We start from the raw sequence: 21,432 nt of genomic DNA on the forward strand, positions 1-21,432 counted from the left end.
GCTTTTTTGAAGGGAAAGGGTGTGGAACCAAAAGGAAAAAAAAATCTCTTTGTGAGCCAGTATTTCACCTTCCCAACTTGGAGCACTTTTGACCTTTAGCTTCCCGTCATTTTGAGAAAGGAACTAGGCAAAAAGTATCTTCATTTGATTCAAACCATACATTGGCTGAAGGGGATCTGAGCTGGCATTCACTATGGGCAACTAAGACAATCTCTGAAAAGCAAATATGGGACAAGTAAACAGTTGTACTGCCTACACTCTGGTTAATTTCAAGAGGGTTCAGTGTGTACCCATGCAACTCACTTTTCTTAGAAAGAAGTAAATGGAGGCAGATCATGTTTTATGATGATACAAAGTTAATTTACGTATATACACCATAGGCTGTAACACCTAGGCAGCCTTGAACCTCTCAGAGGAAGTCAATACCAAACCACTTCTGTTCTGTTGCCAAGAAAAACACATGAATGTGTCACCAGGAGTCAAACTCAATGAGCAGTCTTTATCTTACTGTTGCCGGCTGAATGAAAAATGAAGGCTGATTACATATATAGTAGAACAAATAACTGTTTCCTCCAGTTTTCTAAGAGTATCCTACAGAGAACAAATTCAGTCTTCTGGCTCATTTTCAGATCTAGCCCTGTATACTCTCCTGCTATACATGTAAAGAGTTTCTTTGACCCCATAGTTTGTTTGATAGAGGACATAAAATTGGTCATCTCTATCCATCAGCTGCATTTCATAGGTCCTTCTAGCTCCTATATTTTTGACTATGACTTGTCTTTCTTGATCTTAAGAAGTCTCTCTCAGGAGACACAGTACAGTAGTCAACAATGACTGGCTTTACAGAAATCTTAGAGGGTAGGTTGATCTGAGGGATCAACTTGACCAGTCCTACTTATTCCAAACAGTTCTTTGGTCTGGCCCCAATGATGACTGGGGAAAAATATAACTAAATTAAAAAAGCACCTAAGGAAAACAGTATCTTAATGAGTCTATATTAAGGACAGGAATATGAACAAGTTTTATGCACTGGAAAGAATGGAAGGGGAATAGAAGAAGAGACTTATGTGGCACCACTAGGCATTTTATAATTATAAAAAGTCATAGAAAAAAAAGCAAAGTACAAGCATAACATGAATTGCAATTAGCTAGAGTTCTCGACATCAGTTAATGGAATTTTTAAAGGCACACCAGAGAAGGATGAAAAAATGTGCCAAGGAGTTGCATCAGGTATATGTAGGCACTCTATCCTCCAGTATACCAGGTTTTAGTTAATCAAGTGTAGCATATGGCAACCTATTTATGCCGACACATAGACACAAAGGTATCCTCTGTGCTAAAGTCATACATTACTTGAGTTCAGACATTGCACGAAGCTGCCGTTTGTTTTAAGAATGTTTGGCTGAATAATCCACAGAAGTCCTGTTCATATATCACGTGCAAATTATATTATGGCTAAAGCAATGTATGATCCTTGGCCATAAATTTGGACCGTCTGCAGGACTGGAATTTTTAGCCTCTGAGTTTATGCATTCTCTAAACTCTAACATGGTTTATTTGATTCTGTCTTAGCATCCATTATTTGCGAACACAAGCAGCTATTGATTATAAGCCATAATTTTGCCTTAGAGTTGTATATGAATGAAGTGATTATGGTTTGCTAAAACAAGTCATGACTTAGCATGATATAATAGCTGAGCAACTAAATTTGGCTTCAGAAACAAGGAGGAAAACTTTGTTAACATCCAAGTAACTATGTTAATATGTGGGATGGAGTTTTGGGGAGGAATGTGGTGTTTGGAAGAGAGTCTAGCAGGTATATATTTTTGGCTTCAACTCATTGCTCTTCAAATACACTGAACTACAATTCCCATAATTTATAGGTATTATATCTATCACAGAAGGGCTCTCATCAATTCCTTTTTGGAACCATTTAGTTATATAAATTATGGAGGCCAAATATTGCATATTGATGACTCATGGTTAACTGAATCCCCTTTGACTAAACCAATTGTGTCATTTCTGGCTGCTTGCCTGACACATTGAATAAGATTACCTGATTTGGGTTGGAAAAAAAATCTAGACAACATTGGATGACAGCAAAGATTTGGATATTCCTGTATTTTCCTGCTCCCAATTAGTGGTCTTCTAGATTTTTGTAGCCCAGATCTTGCAGCCTCAATTCTGAATCATAAACTAGAAAACATATACCGTAGATTGCATGCTGTGCCACTCAGTTCATTCACTGATTTATAGTTCAAGATATTGAATGATCCCCAAATTTAGGTCGAGTAAATCATCATTATTTTAACTATGGGTAAGCATCTCCTGCAAATAGAGCTACTGAGGCAGGTCAGGCTGACGGCTCCCTTATTTTCAGCCAATGCTGCAGCATCAGCATTTTCAAACCACTGTTGCATATTCAGTAGCCTGTTCAAGTGAACCAAAATCAGGTTTGCAAAGAACCTCTCCCTTGTTAGCTTTAATAGCTTTTTTTAAAAAAAGCTGCCTGATGAACAAACAGTGAAAACTGAGGTGTTCCTCCACTTCCCTTGATAAGCAGTTAAAAGGCTAGATTGGCCCAGCTTGTAATTTTTGTGGCATTATGCTGGTGACAGTACAGTTGTGTACTGTCTCCATTAGTATAACCTAGCATTATCTGCTTTCTCTTCCTCTGTGGCAGGCATCTCTTAAACTTCTATAACCTTTAAATAGTGACTTGATAGAAACACCGTCTACGTGGCTCTAAATGGAGGATGGGAGGAATTTACTTTTAATGTCACACAGAGCAGGGAGGAGATAGCAGAGATAGGTCTCTGTCCTACATTCCTTCATTTTGCATGATTATTTTTAGCTAACTTCCATCACCTTAGTTAAGTGACCTAAGCGGACAAGGTAGAAACAAAAGACACCTATCCTGCTATTTCCCAGATGGTCCATTTGAAAAACAAGATGTGCACACAGAGTCCTACATACAAACATCTGGATGATCCTTAGATGGCAGCAGAAAGATACATAAAATAATAGCTTTTCAAGGTTATTGTTTTTTTACAGATACAACTCGTAGTCCTGATATAACCAGTGGTCGAACAGAATGCCACATTTTGCAAGGGGGCATATACCACTTCCTCCTCTACTTTTTTCCCACCGCAACAACCCTGTGGAGTAGGTTAGGCTGTTCAGTTCAAAGTCGCCCAAACAACTTCTTTAGAGAAAGATGGAAGCTAGAAAAAGAATGATACACAACAAAAGAGATAGATGAATCTGTAAAAGGGCGTTTTTAAAAAAAATTCTAAGGAAGCTACTTTGTTTATAAGAATTTCTGAGTAAGGACATTTTGACCTAACAATACTCTGGGTTCAAATTATCCCAAGTGTGAAACAAAAATTGGCTGTCTTGAATGCATCTTGTGCATTGTGATAGTGATTTTGTGACTTGTAACCAACTTTCCTTTTTTTCCCCCAGAATTTTTCCAGTCCTGCCTGAACTACACAACAGCAAAAACTAACTCTTAATGTGCTGCTTGCTATCAGTTTAAATTGGAAAGGTTGATGTGGGAGTAGAGAATTGAAAATTAAACACATAGCCAAGCAGAAAAAAAAAATACAACATCGATGCTGTTTGAAAAAACTCTTTGCTAGAGCAATGTTAGAATTTATGTAGGTGGATTGCAGGTGGATTGTGTTGTGCTTTATTTTAAAGTCACATCTTGCAACATGTGTGTTTGTGTGCACACTATTGTTGTTCAGAAGAAGTATTGCTGCTGCAAGTTGTTTTTCTCTGTATGTATGGAGACAGAAAAATAGATGACAGACAGACAGACAGACAGACAATTGGTACTATGTTGCTTTGGTTGGTGAGTTAATTAATTAAGCTTGCTATTGGTGCATTCTGTATCTGCTAAGGTTTACTGAACTTCAGAGTACTCTTAGAAATGTGTACTTTGAGCTACTTGGTTGAGATTAGTGTGCATTCTGTACATGCTCAGATCATTTCCTGAGCCAATTAAGATTAATTGCCTGGGGCTTCTTCTGAGCTGACCCCATTAGGAGAGTTTGTGCCAGGTATGTTTGGGAGTGTGTATCTTGGTGAGAAGTTCACTGGTGAGAAGTTCTAACCCCGAGTCCCCATTAATAGCAGTTGGCCATGTTTTTACTGAAGAACTGAACATGGGTCTGATGAAATGTTTAATCCCCCACAGTAGCAGGCAAAGCATTATTACTTCTCCTATGTTACATTAGCAGATTGTCAGCCAACAGCTGTTTTTAGACTAGTAAATTTCTTTTTAGGGAAAGAGAAGCAGGAAAAATTCCCACCTGGTTTCATTGGCTATTTTGTCCAGCATTTGTCAGCAAGTTGCTCATGTTTACTAAGTTTTGACTCCTGCTGCTGATGCCAAATTTTACATAGCCACCCTGGGCTCAACTGAACATGCTGTCAAAAGTCATGCTCAGAAGCTGCTGGAATCTGGATGGGATGAAACATGAAACAAGTTAAACCTAAACCCAAGTAAGACTTGGGTTACTATTTGTTCATCATGGTTCAAGGCCAGCTCCAGTGATGTCTCTCAAAGGGGTTGCATTGCCCTTGAGATCAGAAGTCCTCCTTGACTCATGACTACTGTTAGATGGGCAGAGGAGGCCACGACCAAAAGACCTTTTCCCGGCTTCCTCTGGTATATCTTCCCACTTCCAGGAGTGGGGCTGAGAATCTGGCTGCAATGTCTCATGACCTACCACCATCTAATTAGATTTCTGTAATGCACTTTTCACGGAGTCCTAAAGGAGTTTTTCCAAAAGGTAACTGGACTTTCTTGGGGTTTTTTCCCCTTGAAAACATTTCGCTTCTCATCCAAGAAACTTCTTCAATTCTTACATGTAAGGAAATTCAGAACCGAAGAAGCTTCTTGGATGAGAAACGAAATGTTTTCAAGGGAAACCCAAGAAAGTCCAATTGTCTTTTGGAAAAGCACCTTTACATGACCTGGACGATTGAGAATCTCCATAGACACTTTGCACGGAGCTGCCTTTAACAACCATTTGAAAAGTGCAGTTGGTTCAAACTGAAGCAGCCTGCATATTGACTGGCACTAACTGCTCTGAGCATATTACATGTAATTGGCTTGACCTGCATTGATTGCCAATGGACTATGAGATGCTATTCAAACACTTAGTTCTCACTTTTAAAATTGTATCTGGCTTGGCACCTGGATTTTTCCAGGACTGTTTACCACCACGGGATTCAGCCTGACAAAGGAGATCCTCCCCAAAAAGGCTGCACGTAACACCCTATTTGTATGAGGTGAAGGGGACTAATGCTACAAGGTTCTGCTTTGCTGTTATTGTGTCTACATCAGAATAGAATAGAATAGAATAGAATAGAATAGAATAGAATAGAATAGAATAGAATAGAATAGAATAGAATAGAATAATATAATTCCTCTAGAAATGAGGCAGTCCTCCCCCAGCAATGGCTTTCTGAAAACTTTGAAAGGCCGAACATTTCCAGAGAGCTTTATGAAATGACTGCAGTTGTTACTTCTTGAATATCTATTTTTTATTGTTACATATATAATCATTGCTTTAATCATTAATTTAATGTTTTATTTTAAGGTTTTAAGGGGTTTTTTTTTCCTGCATATTTTCAGTGCATTTTAGTAGGCTGCAAACCAGCATGAGTCATGATGTTTGGGTGGTATTCATGTTTAATAAATAAATCCAGGAAATAAATCAGTCCTGAAGAGTTGGAGGAGTGTAGGGCGCTGTGTCATTCATTTGCCCTCTGGTAAATTAGTGAGTTGTGATTGGCAATGGCCCTTTGACAACTATTTTGTCAATAGGCAATCCCTCTTCCAGAGTAGTCATTTTATGAGAAGACACATGATCAAAATCTCTGTGTGCTTCTCAGCCCCCACAAATTGCCTACCTCCAGTTTTACACAATCTAAACTCCTGCATATGATTACATAGGAGAGAATCCCACTGATTTCTTTGGGGAGACAGCATGTACTTCTCCCAGCGTGTCTAAAATAAATTAACTGATGCATCTGCACGCACAATGTAGATATGTAAATAAACTGTGTATGCCTGGAACAAAGTCAAAACTTGATCCCAAATCCCTCTTCAAGTTTCAGATCTATATTTCAGGAGCAGAGGTGTCTGATTTAGTGTCTCTCAAGAAATTGTCTGCGCATCAGTTGACCTGCTGGAAAGTGGTGATAGAAAGTCCTCCAGAGCTTTTAGAATCAGGTATGTCCTCTCCTTTTGTGTTATCTCCCCAGCCTCCACTTAAGTTAGCAATCGGTAGCATTAGCAAAAAATAAAAATAATTGCCTGCCTTGGTTTGTCCAGCTGAGATCTGTCCTTGGGTGATGGTTGGCTTGTTCAGGGGGCTTTTTGCACTCTTGACAGGAGGCAGCTGCTTGGCTCTTATGCCTGCACTGGCAGCCTCTAAAAAAGCACATTTTTCTATCATTTGTTATGTAATATTTGTTCTCCATAGGCCAAAAATGCAAACGCCACTGTAATAGATGAGGTTCATCTTTTATCCTCCCTACTGGGTTTCCTCTCTTAGAATTAAACAAAGCAAGGAAAGCATGTAGGTTATATAGCTTCTGGAATTTTGTCCAACCCCTTCACCAACAGTGGCTATAAGAGGCATTTGTACTTCCTTCTAGATACCTTCTCTATGCGTGTTGAGAGTATGTCTACTCTCTCCTTAAGTTGTGTCTGGCTGCATTATGAAGCATAGAGTGGCTTGCAAACCCTCCTGTCCAGGTCATGTGACAGTGGGCAAGGGCCTAGAATGGCATAGTGGCTAATATTCCAATTATTGTTCAATCTTTTTTTTGAAGACCTCCAGTGATAGAGCACTCAGAACTCCAGGAGACATGCTATTCCATTGATTAATTGTTCGTGCTGTCGGGAAATGTTTCCTTAGTTCCAAATTGGATCTCTCTTTAGCAACCTTCCACCCACTGCTTCTTGTCCTATCCACAGATAATTTTGAAATTAAATCAAACCCCTCTTGTTTGGGACAACACTTCAAGTACCGGAAGATAGTAATCACATCTTCCCTAATCCTTTTCTTCATAAAGCCAGACATATCTAATTCCCACAACCGTTCATCATACAGTTTAGCCTGCACATTCCTTATCATTTTTGTTGCTCCTTTCTGTATTCTTTCTAGGGCCTCAGCATTTTCCCCCCCATATCATGTGACCAGAATGGTATGCAGTATTCCATGTGTGACCTCACTAGTGCATTATAGTGGTACTATCACTTTTTGTAATCTTGATGCTATCTCTCTGTTGATGCAGCCTAAGATTGCATTGGATTTTTTTGCTGCTACAGCACACTGCTGGCTCATATTTAAATTTTGTCCACTAGGACACTAAGTTCCCTAACATACTTACTACTGTTGAGCCAGATAGTGCCTGTGCTTTTGTTTTTTCCTGCCTAAGTGCAGGACCTTACCTTTCTCACCACTGAACACATCTTATTGGATAGGGCTCAAAATTTAAGTCTGTCAAGATTTTGATTTGGGATTACATGCTTTACTAGTACTGCAATGAACCTGAACCAGAGACTTTCAGCCCACAGCTCAGGTGTCTTGCTAAAAGATTGCTTCTTTATAATGTAGACACAGATTAAGGAAAAGCTTTAACTGGAAGTTCCTTTGCAGAAACTCCTTCTTGATGCTTGACCTGCAGAAGGCTAACAGACTCTTCTAGCTATTTTGAGCCTTGCAGCCAACATTGATGGGGGTGGGCTGACCCTCAATGATCCATGTGAATGGCAAGGTATCGACTAAGGAGAAAATGGATGAGAAGGAAAAGTTTTTGTTGTTGCTGTTGCTGGTTTGTTTGTTTTTGTGCACTGAGTCAGTATTGACTCCTGGCAACTGCCTGGACTAGGCTCTGCAATCTTTTAGGCAAGAAGTTGTTTTTTCCTTGCCTCCTTCCTTGGAATGAGAGAGAGATGACTAGCCCAAGATCACCCAATTGGTTTTCTGCTAAGGCAGCACTAAAATTCACAGTTTCTCAGTTACCAGTTTGGTGCCTTAATCATTACACCCCTCTCCCTTGGCAACTTTAAGATGTGTGGACTTCAACTCTCAGAATGCTGGTTGGGGGATTCTGGAAGTCAAATCTTAAAGTGGGCCAAAGTTGAGAAACAGTGCACTACATCACATTGGCTCTCTAATATCTAGTTAAGAAATCTTTAATTCCTGTGTTTGCATGGGACTTAATTATATTCCTAGGTCTCAACAGATGGGTGCATGTGAATGAACGATCTTCCCCTCTGAGTTCTGATTTCATTTTATTATTTCATTCCATTCTGTTCCATTTCTAGCTTTGAGTAGAGCTTTGACACCATGGTACTAACTTTTGGGGACTAGTATTTCCTGGGCTGTGACTTGTTCTGAGAGAGCAAAGTGCTAAGGCAGAGCCTGTCTGCCGGTTATTTGTCCTGTCTGATCTGAACACTTTTTCTGAGCTGTGTATGACGGAGGGGGGGTGGTCGGGAACTACTCCTGTGTGCTTGGAAGAGTGATTGCCAGGTTCTGAACTTCTTAAGCTGATCTCCGTCAGCAGTGACAAGAGCTTTGGAGCAGAGCTCCCAGCTTTCAGGTCTCAGCTGTGATAAACTAGGCTCAAATCATTTAGTCCCTGGAGTGTGTGTTGGCATCTCTGCTCCTCTTAAGTTCGGGATTGTTGCTCTGTTGCTGATGGGGAAAATTCAGAGAGGGGCTTTTCAGTGGATGTGAGCCGAGAGCATCAGCAGTGGGTGTTTCCAGCATCCTTGAATGCTGCCTCCTGCTGCCTTTAGAAGAAGGCAGCTCTCAGGCAATGGGGGTGGACAGGCGGCAGAGAGCCTCGGCAGCCCTCTCGCTCGGCTTCCTCTCTTTAATCTTCTCTATCACAGCCTTCAGCAGCAGCTACTGGTGTGAAGGAACCCAGAAAGTAGCCAAACCATTCTGCAGTGAATTCGCAGGTGGCACCCACTGCATTGGGATGAACAGCCCAGGTGGAAATGACAGCAGCATGGTTCAGTACATCTGGGAGACGGGAGACGACAAGTTTGTGGATCGAAAGTTTCATGCCGGTATTTGGCATTCTTGTGAAGAGATGATCAGTGGAAAAGGTGAGTGCCCTTCTGGGAAACAGTCTTCCTGATTTTTTTTTTTTTTTGAGAGAAGACAGTTGTGTCAATTCTTTCACGTTTTGGCTGGGTGGCTGTGTAGCTCTGTGTGCAACTTATGAAAGTAATTTGGTATTGTCTTCTGGATTTATTTTTACACCCCAATATGGTTTATGATTTCTCAGTGGTCTCCCATCCAAATAATAATCAGGTTTGTTGCTGTTTGATTTTTCAGGATCATCCAGTCAGATTGCTGTTTCCACCTGGCAAAAACAATGCTCAGATTTCAGCTGTTTCATTTATTTATTTTTTTAGTCTTACTCTTCCATCTGTATAATGGAAGCATTTCTTTTCATATGACCTACATCCCATCTATAAACAAGCTGTTAAATTACAGATATCATGTTAGTCTATAATGAGATTTGATTTGACTTTGCATGTTACACTACAAGGTTTGTCAGCCATGATTTATGTGCTAACACATGTAAATGTAACCATGATGATTTGATCAATAAATTGGGGATAAAACAAACCGTGTCTTAGCACATATCCAACCAATTCTAAAATATCTTCAAAGACTATGAAATGCTTTAAGGGAGGATACAAACTATTACCTGATGGCATCTGTTGCAAAATTATTTCCCAAAGCTCTGTTGATAATTATTGCTCATCCTTTTAGGCAACTCGCAGATCAAAATTTTCTTGCTATTCTAATATGAGGTTGGAAGGGGAGAAAGGATTATAGGGATTAAAATGATTTGTCCCATATTCTCCTTATTCAATACAAGAAGGGACATCACAGAATGCTATTTGGAGCGAAATGGGCCCATTGCCCGATTTGGCAGAAACTATACAGAGCCTTAAACTCCAGTCATAATAAATATTTAGACTTTAAAGGGCCATAAGACACTGTATTGTTTGCAAAGAATACAGCAGAGTTAACACTAAAATGAATAGTATTTGGGTGGAAAAGAAATTAAAACTCATAATGTTATCTCTTTCACCCAATTTATAAAATAACTAGAAAAGTGTTTAAAAGAGTAATCTTTGATGAGGTAGATAGCTATATAAATATATTTAATAAACAAACAAACAAACAAATAAAAAAGTAAAAAAAGTGGGATAGAAATTGTTTCACTTTGTTTACAATTTAGGAAACATACACATAAGCACACCCATACACACACTTTTATGCAGAATAATAATTGGTGTTAAGTCTGGGGACTTTGGAAGAACTTGTATTTTAAAATACAGCATATGATTGAAAAAGATAAAACCATGTTCCCTTATTCAGAAGTTTGGGGCTACCAGTAAAGATGGATTCTGGGAGAATCAGGATAATTGCCTTTTACCTGTATTAGCAAATAAGAGGGAGTTGTTGATGCCATTCATCATGTTTTAATGCATGAAGAATATAATAGCTTTTATTAGGTATATGGATTCATCGCACTCCTTTATTGGGTATATGGATTCTTCAGACTCTATACATTTACCAAAACATTAGCAGAATGATTCAAATTATAACTGAGCTGAATAGGAAACCTGAGTAGGCAGCCAAGGACAGAATTAATGTTGCAGATCAAGTGTGGGATTTCCAAACCTTTATTTTCTCCTCAAATAGAGGCTGAGTGCAAAACATTCAATTGTAATGGTCACTGACAATTGCCACACAGCACCCTTTTAGTTACTTGTAATTGTTTTTCCTGAGCAAGAATAAATCAGTTTATGAGGACATGTGGGGGAATGAAGAGAACACATATAAATGAAACTTACGTTTGGAGAAGTTTTCAGGCTGATTTTTCTTTGAGAACTGCTGTCAGCTCCCTCTCTTGCCATAGATATTAATATAAGATGTAGATACATATTTCCAAAAGTTTTGGAACTGTCATTTGCTGAAATGACCTATTCTTTCACCCCCCAAAGCATAGAACGGGAGCCACAAAGTCACCTCTTGTTTGACCATACAAGGACTAGTTGGCCTCTGGAAAGCCTTGAGTCTTGATGCTCACAGAGGAAAGCTTTTTATTTATTTATTTGTTCAACTTGTATGCCGCCTTGAGTCTTTGGAGAAAGGCGGCATACAAGTTGAACAAACAAATAAATAAAAAGCTTTCCTCTGTGAGCATCAGCACTGCTGGAGAAAACTGCTCCATTTTATAGGATGGTAGTACTGAGATTCCTAAGGAAATGATGTTAAAACGCACTGAGCCCTCGGAATGCTGAGCCCTCTTATGAATGCTGTGCCATACTTATTTGTAGGAGGGAAGCAAAATAAATCTTCCACCATGTTTACTTTTAATGAAAAGGGGTTCTCTGTTTTCAAGGAATTGAATAAAATAAATACAGTTTTGATCCCTGACTTCATGACCAAATTGTAGCCTCTGGAGACAACTGACTGCCACTGTGGTTTCCTGCCATTTTTAAGCTTGTAGCAATAAAAGTATTATGGGCCAATTCTTTACCTCAGGTTAGAACAAACAAATTCCTGAAATTTCTCTGCCTCGAACGAAAGAAAAAAGATATCTTTATTCCTGCCAATGTGATGTGACTCTTCCCCACTTCATTTTCCAATCCTCTGTGCTTCTGACCCTCAGTGGCTAAGACACTGAGCTTGTTGATCAGAAAGGTCGGCAGTTCGGTGGTTTGAATCCCTAGTACAGGTCTCCTGCATGAGCAGGGGGTTGGACTAGATGACCTCCAAGGTCCAACTCTGTTACTGTTACCCCTACTAAGAAAAAGCAGGCCTCTCTTCTGAATGTATATATGGCAAACCCATCCTAGTCATGGTGCTACATAAGGTAAAGGTAAAGGTTCCCCTCGCACATATGTGCTAGTCGTTCCCGACTCTAGGGGGCTGTGCTCATCTCCATTTCAAAGCCGAAGAGCCAGCGCTGTATGAAGATGTCTCTGTGGTCATGTGGCCGGCATAACTAAACGCCAAAGGTGCACGGAGCAAAGGTGGTCCCTATTTTTCTACTTGCATTTTTTACGTGCTTTCAAACTGCTAGGTTGGCAGAAACTGGGACAAGTAACGGGAACTCACCCTGTTACACGGCACTAGGGTTTCAAACCGCTGAACTGCCAACCTTTCAATTGACAAGCTCAGCATCTTAGCCACTGAGCTACCGCTTCCCTGTGGTGCTACATAAATCCTCCCAAAGAGAAGATTCTGAAAGTTTTGGCTCCACCCATTCTTGAGACAACTCTATGGGTCACAGATGAGGTACTGGAAGCCAGTTGCTAGTCTTGCCCTGACAGCTCATTTTCTTTCTACTAGTTTCCAGTCAGCCCTCATTGAATCCCTGTAGATGGAAGATGCATATCACTGTTGCTAGTCTTACCACTTGGTCTCTGGCCAATGGATCACAACGGCTTTCCAATTTTTGTTATCTTTTTTTTAATATTAGATCTGATTTTCATCAGGATGGCAAAACACTCAAGTCAGTTGCCTGCTTCTGCAAATTACCAGCTGTTGGCAAGCTGAGCACCCATTCACATATCTGCTCTTATTTCTTTGAGTCCAGGCTGCATCATGCATTGGCAATCATTGTGAAAATGCAATACATTTAACAGTTTCTATATTCTTCAAAGAAGTGCTTTATATTTAGTGCTTTATATTTATATTACATTATTTCTGAATCTCCTTGTACCAAACATACAGAAAGTACAGAGGAATTTAGATCTGGCTTCCAAAAGGGGATGGGGGTGAAACTATTACTTAGCCTTGAGAAGAAGGAAAATGTGAGACTCAAAACCACCCTGCCTTGTTCTCTTTAAAAAGGAGGGTGGGGGAGCAAAGGTTATGAACAGACTTTCAAAATTCTGTTAATATACCTTACAACAATAAAGTAGCATCACTGGAATTCCACTAGTATCTGTTTCTTGACCTGGCCTGTCTCAAAGCAAATTCCATATCAGATTCTGCCCAAGAGAAGATGTTTTTCACAGCAGGTCCCGTATATCTCTTTCATGGGACTGGACTGGCAAGATTAGAATTACCCAAACTGGAAAGATTTATACAATGATTTACCTAAAGTTTTCTTCACACTCCATTCCATTCTAAGCAGTATTCTACTGAGTGACTCCAGAGGCAATTTGGAGCAGTGCAGGGGTGTGATCATAGGTTAGCGCAAAACAACTTTGATATTCAGATGATTCCAGCTACAAGATAAAATAAGCAATGCTAGAAGAGACAACACCATCCACTTCAGCGAAGGACAGTAGACATAGAAACCACCTACTGAAGAGGTAACGCATAGCTTTGTCCTTCAGAAGACTGACAGCTGCTCTCCATTCTATATCAACTAATAGTAAAGCAGCTGTAATGGTCTGAGGTAATCATTATAGTCATAGAGAGAGATATTGTAGTAAGGGGCAGAAAGAGAAACTGGACCAAATTCTGGGTTTGAAAAAATGGTTTCAGCCCCAGTTTATGGAGTGATTTTTGGCAACAGTTACAGCATATTCAGCTGTTAAATCAGAAGAGAAAGTAAATGGCTAAGAATAGAATAACAGAGTTGGAAGGGACCTTGGAGGTTTTCTAGTCCAACCCCCTGCCCAGGCAGGAAAAGAACTTGAAGAGGTTTAGAGAAAGGGAAGAGGTTTAGAATTACAGTAACTTTTCCAGGGAAGGAAAGTCACTGAGAAAATTAGAAAATTAAAATAAGAACAAAGGAGCTATGAGATAAATTCTTCAGCACTGGAAAAGTTTTGTCCATCAACTCCAAAACCTAATCTGTGGAAAAATCCAGATTAAAGCACCCACAACAAGAGGTCGTCTAGCCTCTGAATAAACACATCCAGGGATAAAGAGACTGCCATCTCTCTGGTCACCCAGAGCACTTAAAGCAATGTTTCCCTTTTTGTTATTATTATTTTATTTAAAATAATATTTTATTAAAAATACAAAGATTAAAAAATTAATACAAACTAGGGAAATATAAAAAAGAAAAAAGTAGAAAGGGCAAAGAGAAAAGGAAAAAAAGGGGGAAGGGACAATGCATTTTAAAAGACATAATAAAGAAATATAGAAAGAAATGACTTCCCCCTTCATCAATACAAGCACAATCACTTTCTTAACACCTTCTCTAATGCTGCAACTAAAAAAACCATGCCAAATCTCATCTATTGGCAAATAATGCAGCCACATTTTGCAGTCAGCAAAAGATATGAGAAATAACAACACACATACACTATAATATATATGTTATTATATATATACCTTATTATATGCCTTTCAAATGATGTCCGACAAAATTTATTTCTTATCATCTTTTCTTCATCACCTCTCAATTTTAATACCATAGCTTGTCACTTTCTCTAAAAATACCACAAAAATTCTCGTCTTCCCATATCTTATCTACAAACAACTCTTAAAAGCTTCATCATTCAGTCCTAGTCAAGAAAAGCTGTTAGGAAAAAAAAAACTTCATATAGTCTAATCTTGATCAAATAAGCCAACTTTGTAAACATTTATTTTACTTTTAAAAGTCTTGATATTTATTCTTTTTCAGTAATGCCTTTTCTTTCTCTCTTTTCCTTTTCTCAGGAATTCTTTCATAAATATAATACATCTCTTTGGATTTACTTTGGATTTATAATACATTTACTTTGGAAGTAAGAAATTTGTCCAAATCACTTTTCTGAATTAAAACATACTTATCCAAGTCACTGTTTTGGCTTATTTGGGTGTCTCTTTTAACTGATAAAATCTCAGTCGATGTCATTTGTTAATCCTATATAACTTCCTTGTCAGTATTATTCTTGCATTCTGTCAATTTTAAATCTGAATCCAAACCAGCCTGATTGTCAGTTATATTTTCTTCTAACTCTTTTTTAAGCCCATTCTTATTGTATGAGACAGGTAACAATGGGTACATTGTTATTTATTTATTTATTTATTTATTTATTTATTTATTTATTTATTTATTTATTTATTGTTAGGGCTGGAACAATTTGATTGTTATCAAATATCTTTGAATTAAAATAGTTTTTTTTCCATTTTGTATTAGTGAATCTTTTCCTTTAATTATAATCTTTAATTTTTTTAGTTGCTTCTAGTAATGAACCTTCACAGTTTCCTCTTATCGTGTTTTTTTCTCATTCAGAACATTTCCTCAGTAAAATACTTCCTGTAGTTTGTTTAAAATCATATTAAAATATAAATAAATATATTATTATTTAATATATATTAAAGATATATAATCTATATATATCAGAATCTTTATATATTTCTAATATGATTTTAAACAAATTACAGAAAATATTCCAATTTTTCTTTTTCAAAGTTTTGTTTCCAGTCAATCTGGACTGGATTGTTAGTCCAGTTAAAAAATTCCTGAAATCCACATTTTAATTATGCTTTTTCCACTTATTTCCAAATAAAGAGCTTTTTTAAGTTTTAAACTTTCTTAAATCTTTCACTGAGAGTTTCACTGAGGAAAATCACCCAGTATAATAAAACTTGTCATTCTGAAGATTGTTAATATAAAAAAAAAGAATTTACCCATTTCCTGTAAATGTGATTAAGAGGGGAAGCGGGCAAATGTACCATCCTTTTGGGCAAAGCTGACTCTCCCAGTTCCCAGACCTCTAAAATCTACCACAGACCACTGTTTTATGGTCTCCTTGCGGGGACCATCTGTAAGGAGTACTCTTGGCAATCCCAAGTCTTCTCCTTGATCCAGAGAGAAGTTTGGAGACCCAATTCCTTCACCAGTTCCATTTTCTGCTACAATCATGAGCATTGCTAAAAACAAAGCTGTCTTTTAGTCCACTATTGCTTCTTCAGAAGTCCTAAAATAATTTTTTGCAATCTATCCATGATGGAAGTTGTATGCAATCTATCCGGTTGGGGGAGGTTCTTCTAAAATAGGGCTGTCAAACTCCCGGCCCGTGGGCCACATGCATTGCATGCTGACCACGCCCACGTCGGATTTAGCAAAGGGGGTAAAAGTCCCGATATGTCATGTGATGCCATCATGACAATGTGAGTTTGACACCCCTGTTTTAAAAGCTAGAAAATAATATTGAAACATACCAAGGTTATTCAGGGTTTATCCACTGAGTTGTCTCTCTGAAAATGCTGCATGTTTTGGTACAACTGTCTACATTTCCATAAATAGGAGATACGATTGGTTATTTGGAGAGTCTGTGCTGCTGGGTGATAAACTGACTCTCTCAGGGGAGTTTCTGATGAGATAATGTTATCCTGGCATTTGAGAGCAAACATAAAAGTGCTGATGGATTATACTACCAACAGCCCCTTTTCTAAAAGTGCAAGTAACGCAAGTGAGAAGAGACACTCCAGAACAAAAGCTGCCTGGTTATATCTGCATTCTGGTACCATAAACAAATACCAGAATAAGACACATGAAACCAGGTGGATGGATGCTTTCCGAAAAGATGGCTCCACAGGGATTTGCATTACAAATAAAACAGAAGTGGAACATTTTATCTCAGTGCTTCTGGCTTCCCCGCCATCTGCTTCCAACTTGCTGCTTGTGGGAAGCTCTTGTTCCTATAAATGTTAGGAAGATAAGAACCTGAGCAGGCAAATATGACACTTGTGTTTCTTTTTAAAAAAAATCTTTAATTTTCAAGTGTTCATTTTATGTGTCTCATAGGTGAGAAATGTAGAAGTTTCATCAGCCTGACACCCCCAGCAGTTCAAGGTAATTATATATTGTCAGTGTTTCAAGTTCTTTCTATATTTATATCTAGTGTTCTGAATCACAGGGAAAAACAATCTTTTAACACACACTCATGCACACATCCAGGTTTTATGAAACATACATTGCCTTAGATGGATGTTCAGAATTTTTGCTGAATGTTAAATTTGGGCCTGGATGAGACAGTCCTTAATTCTCCATGCAGTCCGCCTATATGTCATCTTAGAGATAAATCTTAAAGAGGTCCAACCTGGCTTTCTAATTTGGAAGCAGGAAAAGCAAGACTCTTCTGCAGGCTGAGTCCAATCCTCATGGCAAATTGATGGCAGAATGCTGATAATTACTGTCTCAAACATCTGACGAATTCCAGATTGGGGGAAGTGGCCATACTCACCATCCTTAAAATCAATTGCCAGCTCCTCTGAAAAGAAATCAAATTTGATAACCATGTACAGTATGTAGCCCTATTGCTGATTTATAGAAACAAAATATGTCTTTAAAATGGTCTTGGTGCACTGATTTGTGAGTGTGTGTGTGTATATATATATATTTTCCAGGTGTTCTATGGTTGTCCATTGCCGCAGAGATCCTCTATATTATTTTACTCCTGATGGGCATCACTCTCATGTTGATTGAAATCTGTCATTCCATCAGCGTCCTGGATGGGCTGAAGCTTAATGCATTTGCTGCTATATTCACTGTTTTAGCAGGTAACAGTTTGGTATTGCTTCTGTTGAGAGTTAAAGTAAGCCAAAGGAAAAAATGAACAAAATAAGACATCCCTGATAATAAGCTCAATCGGACTTTTGAGCACATGGCAGTAAGGCCAAGCGCTTATTTCAGGGTTCAAAAAAATATAAGATAGGGTCTTATTTTTGGGGAAACACGGTACTAGGCATAAAAAGATCAATTCTTAAGGAGGGGAAGAATCCTCTTGTTCTAAGAGAATTAACTGCTGATACTCAAACTCTCCACATTAAAGGGTGTTTTTGTGTGAGGAAAAACTGCCACCCATTGCAACAAGGGAACAAAAGATTTCTGGGAAGTGATGGCTGCAATGACAGTCAAGGAATGGACAGAAAGTCCAAACAAAATGAAGCACCTGGTTTGAATGTAAAAGGTTCCTAGCTCATCTCCAGTTAGTACAATTCCTCACACCAAAGATATCGAGGTGGATGAATTAGTTCTCTACTTGTCATCTTCTGCTTATTTATCTTTTTCCCTCACCGTAATTTAGCTCTGTTCAAATATGTCTTCCCCCCACCCCTTGGGAAATTCACTCAGTACTTTACATGCCCTAGAATCAATTCATCAAGGAGTAATTAGTTGAAACTATGATTGACTGTTACAGGTCTCCTTGGAATGGTGGCTCACATGATGTATACAACCGTATTTCAAATGACAGTAAATTTTGGTCCGGAGGACTGGAGGCCTCAGATGTGGGATTATGGCTGGTCTTACTGGTAAATTTTGAAGCAAAATGTTTCACAAAAAGTTGGGCATGAGTCAAATCATTCTGAGGGAGCCATTAAAATTAAAGCTATCTTTTTTTTTATTTCTTATCTCAATGACAAAGTACTGTAGCCATGTTTGAGAATAGAATCATAAAACCTTGCAGGCTTGCTTCTCAAGTGTATCACACGGATGCTTAATATTGATGGCAACATCTTTACAGCAACGGGTTGTGCGTGAAGTTCAAAGATGAAAAATATCTTGTCTTTCTCTGAGTACAGAAAGCTCTATATTAAGTTATCTTTCTCCTATCCCTGAGGTTTTGCAAAAGAATGATTCCTTTCTATACATATATTGACCCCAGGTATTTCATCAATTTGCCCAAAAGAAGTACAGTTGTGGAGTGGCTGAAAGGAGATGAGAAAATGAATCTTCCATCTGCATAAGCTTTTTTAGTTTAGCAGCCAAGCCAATTAGAGATCTGCTGGAAGGGATATATTTTACAAATATATTCAGAACCTATAAAAGGGTATTATCTGCTCAATAACCATCCCTCCTCCATATACTAGTAATAAATGTCTTTGTGCAGCCATTTTAGTGTTAGGATTGGGATCCCCCCCAGGATTGTCAAAAAAAAGATGATCCTCAACCAGCCTAAATTGCATTTGGTGGCATTGCTACTGATTGGTGGTTGAAATATCATCAAATCATCTCATTTGATGCATCATTTTTCATTAGTTGGGGGTCCTGTGGTGAATTAAAAAGAAATGCTAACTGAATGACAAAAAAAAAAATGTCACTGATGAAGCCTAGTGGCATTTCTACTTTTTCATTGGTGCCATGAACATGTGGAGCAGATTGGCCTCTTCCCTCTTCAGAATTTCCCTGTAGAAATGTTCATGTGAGCTCATTTATCCCAAATTTTAGAAGCAATGAAAGATAAAGGCACAAATGTGAAATCACAGTGAGTTTAATTGCAAAACAAGTCCAACAATATGTTCTTACATGGTGGAGAAACATTTTAAAAGATAGATTGTTAGAAATAAATGTAAATTCTTGGACTGTATAAGAGATCTGTGGGCTGTTCAGTCTGGGGGTGGGCATGTGTATGACTGTGTCCTGTCATTTCCCCCCCCCCTTTTTTTTTTCTCAAATTGACAGCTTGGCGTGGGTTTCCTTTGCCTGCTGCATGGCTTCCTCTGTGACCACAATGAACAGATACACAAAAACTATTTTGGAATTTAAATATAAACAGAAAAAACTGGAGAGAAGTCTACAAGCTAAATCCAATCCTCCTGTTCCAGAAAAAGCTTGGAAGATGTACGTTGACACCCTCCAGAGAACAACCGAGGACTTCATGCATCCCTTAACAGACATTCACAACCCATCCAGTCCTATGGGATTTGCAGAGTTAAATAACATTCCTGTGGCACATTGTGAAGAATATTGTTAAGGAGGAGATCCAGGATTGTTGATTTTGCTTTGTATTATGGAAAGTACCAATGTATGTATGTCACATTTTTCTTTTGTATGTTAAGAATTTATCTTCTAGTGGAAAGCCATGGTGATGACCTACAAAGGAAATAATTTTAACATGTCTAATTTTGGGTCTTCTCTTCTCTTTTGCTTTGACAGCGCTAGTTAGGTAGGGAGAGTGATTGATAGCATAATCCCATGCAGGTATCCTCAGAAGAAAATTCCACTGATTCTAGTGGGACTTACAATTCATTTGCAATTCATCTTGAGGATCTGCTAATATCAGATATGTTGATAGCATCCTCTATCCACACCAGCCCATCTGCCTGTCTTTCCCTGCTGTGCATCAAAAGTAGTGGTTTCCGACTTGTGCTATCAACTTCATCTGTTGACTTCATTTCATTGTTGGCACATGGTTCCATTTCTATTGGCTACCACATACTATTACAAGAACCCTTCTTTTCATCTGCTCATTGATACTGCCTTCCATGACCATTTGTGCCAAGCTACCAATCCACTTCTGAAGGGACCTCTCAGGGAACCTGTGTTTTTTTTGTACTGATTTATTCATTTCATCAATGGTCCAGTAAAAACCAATCTTTCCTTCCTTCCTTCCTTCCTTCCTTCCTTCCTTCCTTCCTTCCTTCCTTCCTTCCTTCCTTCCTTCCTTCCTTCTTTTTTCTTTCTTTCTTTCTTTCTCTTTCTTTCTTTCTTTCTTTCTTTCTTTCTTTCTTTCTTTCTTTCTTTCTTTCTTTCTGATTACTACAGCTCTGCCTGCTGGAGAAAAAAAAGGGGGGGCTAATGCTTGATTTCTTGACATGGGCCAGACAGATGAGAAGCAGGAAGGGACTCATAGTAAGCATGGTTTATATCAGATACCCTTGTGACCAAACTGGAGGAAACCAGCTTTATTTTTTTTTTAATTTTTTTTTAAATCCCACCTTTATTATATTTATAAATAATTCAGGATGGTGAGCATATCTAATACTCCTTCCTCCTACTCCTTTCCTCACAACAGCAATCCTGTGAGATAAGTTGAGCTGAGAGAGAGTGACTGGCCCAAAGTCATCCAGTTGGCTTTCATTCCTAAAGCGGGGCTTGAACTGAGAGTCTTCTGATTTTTAGCCCGCTGCCTTAACCATTAGACCAAACTGGCTCTTAGTCAGTTTATGCATGTGAGTCAGGCAGTTTAAGGTTATAATGCAGAAAAGTCCTTGTTTTTCTTTAGTGAGTCTAGCACATTTACAGTTAATTCCTCTGCACCATGGCATTTTATCTTGACTAGGTGATGGCATTATATTGAAAACTTACAGCTGGTATATTTGATGTGTATACCAGTAGTTAATAATATTGAGAAAGTGCTAAATATTTCAAAAAGGATAGAAGAGAAAAAGTACTTCCATGATTATTCATACATTTTGATGAAGCTAAATACTGAGCAAGGAAAACTTTTGTGTTTTGTTTTGTCTTGTTTTGATCTGTCCTTTTTTCCTTAAAATGTCTTTAGAGGTTTCAGCTCTGGGTAATTTCAGTAGACCTTTCTTATTAGAAGTGAAGTTTTATAATTCAGAATGAAGTTTCACTTCCCAAACCACCACGCGCTTTTAATAATGCCCAGAGAGGCACCGACAAAAGTTCCCTTCTAGCAAGTAATTAAGAAAACTTTCATATTTTAACTTTCAGGTGCCAAGG

At 38.4% G+C, this 21,432-nt stretch overlaps 1 protein-coding gene across 1 annotated transcript; it reads left to right on the forward strand.

Annotated features, from left to right (window-relative positions):
• The first annotated feature begins 8,850 nt into the window (after positions 1–8,850).
• Positions 8,851–19,717, forward strand: GSG1L2 (GSG1 like 2). The gene is made up of 5 exons (XM_070934591.1): positions 8,851–9,145; positions 16,768–16,815; positions 17,370–17,522; positions 18,164–18,275; positions 19,426–19,717. Exons 1-5 carry the CDS (start codon positions 8,851–8,853, stop codon positions 19,715–19,717), a joined length of 900 nt encoding a protein of 299 aa, XP_070790692.1.
• Positions 19,718–21,432: the final 1,715 nt, after the last annotated feature.

The sequence above is a fragment of the Pituophis catenifer genome, unplaced genomic scaffold (assembly GCF_029215685.1).
Source record: "Pituophis catenifer annectens isolate HBS135680 unplaced genomic scaffold, rPitCat1.0.hap2 SCAF_2, whole genome shotgun sequence".
Lineage (NCBI taxonomy): Eukaryota > Metazoa > Chordata > Lepidosauria > Squamata > Colubridae > Pituophis > Pituophis catenifer.